Here is a 4,023-nt window from a genome sequence, read left to right as displayed (position 1 = left end):
GCGCTTCGTCAAGCCGAAGACGGAGCCGGGTCTCGCGCCGGTGAAGACGGAGCCGAGGCTGGCTCCGGTGAAGACAGAGCCGGGGCTGCTGGCGCCGGTGAAGGCGGAGCACGGCGAGGTCGAGCTCGACGACGACGCGACCCTTGAATGGGCGCGCCAAGACTCCCTGAAGATGGCGAGGGAGCGCCAGCGCGCCGCCCTAGAGCGCTTCGCGCAGCGCCGCCGAGGCCGCGACGAAGGCGGCGTCGTCATCATCGACGAGAGCGACGACGACAACGACGCGCCGCCGCCGCCGCCACCAGCCGGGGAGGGGTCCAGCAGGGGCGCCCGAGTCAAGGAGGAGAAGGCCGACGATGGCGGCGACGACGGCGACTTCTCGGCCTTCAGCAAGTTTTTTTGACTAGTTTTTATATGTAATGGCGTGTTTTAGCCCAAATTTGCGAATATAAAAGCCCATGTTTGCCGAAAAGTGGCATGTTTCAGCCCAAGTTTGACTATTTGTTTTTTCACGCCTGGGGCCGGCGGCAGGGGGCCAACTCGCCCCAGGCCCACTTTTTGCCCCGGGTCACCCCTAGGTGGCGATTTTAGACGTCCCCTGGGGGCCAACGGCTGGAGATGCTCTTAGTTTTGCACTTCTATTCCTTTGTCATTCCTCTGGCTCTTTCAATTCCCACGTTTACTATTCCTGTGAACCTAATAAGGCCTAAACGACTCGAGAAAGGGAAGCGAGGAAGAAAAATGGAACGACTGGACGAGAGCTGGAGATAAAGCATGAAGGAGATAAAGCAGTGGTGGGCCCCATAGGGACACGTGTCACACAAGGTAGTTTTATGGAATCGTTTCCGTACTCATTTTTCTTCCTCGTTTCCCTTTCTCGATTCACACAGCGGATGCATGACATAAATTCCTGCAACATCATTCATGTTGCAGAATCCCACTTGCAACATGCTTATGTTGCAAGGAAAGGTGGCGCATGACATAAATTCCCGCAACATTGCAAAAGCCCTCATGCAACATTGTTTACGTTGCAAAAAAAGGTGAAGACGAAAAAAAAAATCTGCAACACCACCTCCATTGCAGAAGTCCTCCAACAAGATCATATATGTTGCAAAATGGGTGAAGAAAACAGAAATATGCTGCAACACCACCTCTCTTCCAAATATTTCTGCAACAAGAACTATGTTGGAACACAATAGAGTTTCTGTTTCGAGCAAAAATAACACTTCGGTGGTTTCGTGTTGTAGAGCGAGCTGCACAACATCACCTTGTTGAAATTCGTGCCACAATTCAACGGTGCAGGAGGCGGTTGATGTTTACAATTCATCTACCATCCGATGCGTAGCGCGGCCGTTTAGTAGAAGCAATCAGATAAGGGGGAACCTTCAAATAGTGAACTATCATAATCATCAGCTAAGCAACAACATGAAATTGGGGGCGAACCTCTACACGTCAAAATGTAGAGGGTTCGCCCCCAATTTCATTGACTGAAACGAGTGTAGGCCACTAGGGCCAGGATGCCAATATTGCTCACCTAAGATCATCAGACTCATTACGGCATGAAAAAACGACGACCAAAAATTGTTGATTGCAGTCAGCAGTAGTGTTAACAGTTATGAGATACATCAAATCAGCTGGCGTTTCAAAAGGAAGAAAAGAAATAAAGAAAACAAAAAACTCTCACCGGCCAAAACTACAGGATTCTTAATCAGATTGAGGAACAATCTGAAGAAGCCCGTAAATAAAAAAAGCCGAAAAGGGCGATGATGATGTTTTCAGTTTCAAGAGAAACTGTAAGCAAACATCGTCGCCAAACCCGAAAGGCAAAACCAAAAGAAGAAGAAGAAGGCTACGCTAAGATCTTGCCGCCCAACGCACCAAAAGGTTTTGTTTGTCATCAGCCCAACCGTCTACACAACTTGATCCAAAATTCGGGCTTGATTATTGAGGGACGCTCGGCGCGAGGGCTTGTGCACCGGCTACATCTTGAGCTCCGTGTCCAGCGCCTCCTCGTCGCGGCTTCCCAGCTTTTCATCTCCGAAGAACCATGACAGTTCGGTGTTGCCGGATAGTGTTGTGCTTCCTGGCGAGACCATGCGGAAAGTGTCCACGCTACCAGGGGATATCTCCCTACGAGAGTAAGGCGTTGCTGCATTTGCTGTCCTGTAAGAAACAAAGGGGAGTTCTTCGGATTTGTCATATGCCTCAAGATTCAAAACCTACACTTTTGATTCGTCTGTTGTTATTTCTTTTTGAGGAACAAAAATAAAAATTTTTGCATCGAAAGACGATAGTGTTAATAGGCGGAACTCACAACCGAATTTGATTCGTCTGTTGTTATTTCTTTTTTGTAGAGTTGTGTTTCGTGGTAGAAGTTGAATTTTCATGTTTCGATCACAATATTTCACTAGCTACTAGTAGAAGCCAGTTCAAACCCTGCTAGCCCCAGTTAGCAAGGTAGAGCCAGGGCCAACCATCAGTACCTTTGCTTTCGCTTGCGTCTCTCGAGGAAGCGGGCAAGGGACGCACTCCTGGCCAGCGGAACATCTGCAGCAGCAGCAGCAGGAGAAACACCACGTCAGTGCAAGGCAAAATGAAGCTAGCATATATAACTTGAACAGGTAGCAACCTCTATGCGGCAGCATAAACAATGCCTGTGGCGAAGGGTGCACAGGATCGCTGCAAGCTCTCGCCAGTGGCATCTGCTTTCTTTCGTCGGGGACCGGAGCAGATTCCGATTGCCGCAGCGCCCGACGAAGGGGAGGGCTGCGGCCTGCTTGAGCTGCCTTCGCGGCCATGAACGTGATCTGCTCGGCCTGCGCAGGACACCCCCAACATCTTCAGCAATGCGCGGTCACATCACATTGCTTCAGTGTAAGATCGTCGACAGAGTTGCTGTGAGAAAGATTTACCTTTTCCTTCGTCACGTTGTCGAACACATGCACTGAACCTGCGTAGAATATCGTCAGCTGCGCGGCGGAGCACCTGTTTTGACACTCGAAACCAACGATTTACCTCCCGATCTTGCATCTCCCCCGGTGGCGGCCGCGCCGGTGGGCGTAAACCGCACCGGATCTTTTGGCGGATTAAAGGGTGGCGTCGATCACGTACCTCCGATCGGGCGAGTACGCTGCACGGTGGACTACCTGCGGGCCTTGCAGGGACGAGGCGGGAATGGCGCACGGGAAGGCTTGGGGATGCAGAGGCGGCGGCGGCGGCGCGTGCAGCTGAAGTCATTTAACCCAGCGGATGAGAGATCGGTCAGGCAGGCAGATCGGCAGAGTAAACAGACGGACGGACCTGGTACGACGGCGCCGTCGGGTGGTGGCGATGAGCCGCCGCCGCGCACACGTCCGGATACGCGAAGTGTGCCGGTGAAGCGAGACGCCAGGGCTCGCCGTCGTCCTCGGCATCGCGTCGCGCCACGAGCGGCATCGCATGCCGCGGCGCCGATCGTGGGCCCAGAAAGTCCATCTCCATCCGCGCTACGGCTCGATCGGGGAAGACGAACACGCACGCGCCTGCGTCGTCGCCGGTCGTCGTTCTCAATCTGCCTTGCGCGGGTGGATGAAAATTCTGCGCGAGGCGAGCAGATCGGTCCGAGGAGGGCTCCTCTAAATTGTGATGCGGATGCAAATATAGGCCCGTGCATGTAGCGTTTTTTAAGAGCATGCATGCATATAGCGCAGGGATGACGACACCACACCGGCCGAGAAACCTCAGCGCGTGAGCTGCATGCGCGGTGCCGGCCGGGAAGCACGGCAGGTGGTTTCGCAACAAAGATCTCGAAGCACCTCCTCACATTAACCAACATAATCTCTCCGTGTTTTTTAATAGTTCTATTCTACTGTAGTAATATAAGCAGTTTATCTGATAACAAGAATCACGACTATACTAAGTTGTTTCCGTTATATAAAAATGGTACACTTGTTGGTAAATATTTTTTTCCAAGGATAGGTCGTGGGAGACATATCATGCGTAGAAGGAAAGCCGAGAATGGCGAGTTACAACGCACAAGGGCTACAA

At 52.0% G+C, this 4,023-nt stretch overlaps 1 protein-coding gene across 1 annotated transcript; it reads right to left on the bottom strand.

Annotated features, from left to right (window-relative positions):
* Positions 1-1,557: 1,557 nt before the first annotated feature.
* On the bottom strand, positions 1,558-3,587 carry LOC119325397 (protein TIFY 6b-like). The gene is made up of 6 exons (XM_037599150.1): positions 3,298-3,587; positions 3,109-3,224; positions 2,910-2,982; positions 2,627-2,813; positions 2,481-2,544; positions 1,558-2,160 (listed from the first exon to the last, which is right to left on the bottom strand). The coding sequence occupies exons 1-6, from the start codon at positions 3,475-3,477 to the stop codon at positions 1,977-1,979; spliced, it is 804 nt and encodes a 267-aa protein (XP_037455047.1). The 5' UTR covers positions 3,478-3,587; the 3' UTR covers positions 1,558-1,976.
* Positions 3,588-4,023: the final 436 nt, after the last annotated feature.

Source organism: Triticum dicoccoides, chromosome 6B (assembly GCF_002162155.2).
Source record: "Triticum dicoccoides isolate Atlit2015 ecotype Zavitan chromosome 6B, WEW_v2.0, whole genome shotgun sequence".
NCBI lineage: Eukaryota > Viridiplantae > Streptophyta > Magnoliopsida > Poales > Poaceae > Triticum > Triticum dicoccoides.
The sequence above is the reverse complement of the archived record's forward strand: the minus strand, read 5'-3'. Positions and strand labels throughout refer to the sequence as shown.

Coding starts and splice junctions, on each gene's coding strand:
- LOC119325397 (XM_037599150.1), bottom strand. CDS start 3,477: ATGGAGATGGACTTTCTGGGCCCACGATCGGCGCCGCGGCATGCGATG. Junction 2,814..2,909: donor ACAACGTGACGAAGGAAAAG/GTAAATCTTTCT, acceptor TGTCCTGCGCAG/GCCGAGCAGATCACGTTCAT. Junction 2,161..2,480: donor AGACGCAAGCGAAAGCAAAG/GTACTGATGGTT, acceptor TGTTTCTTACAG/GACAGCAAATGCAGCAACGC.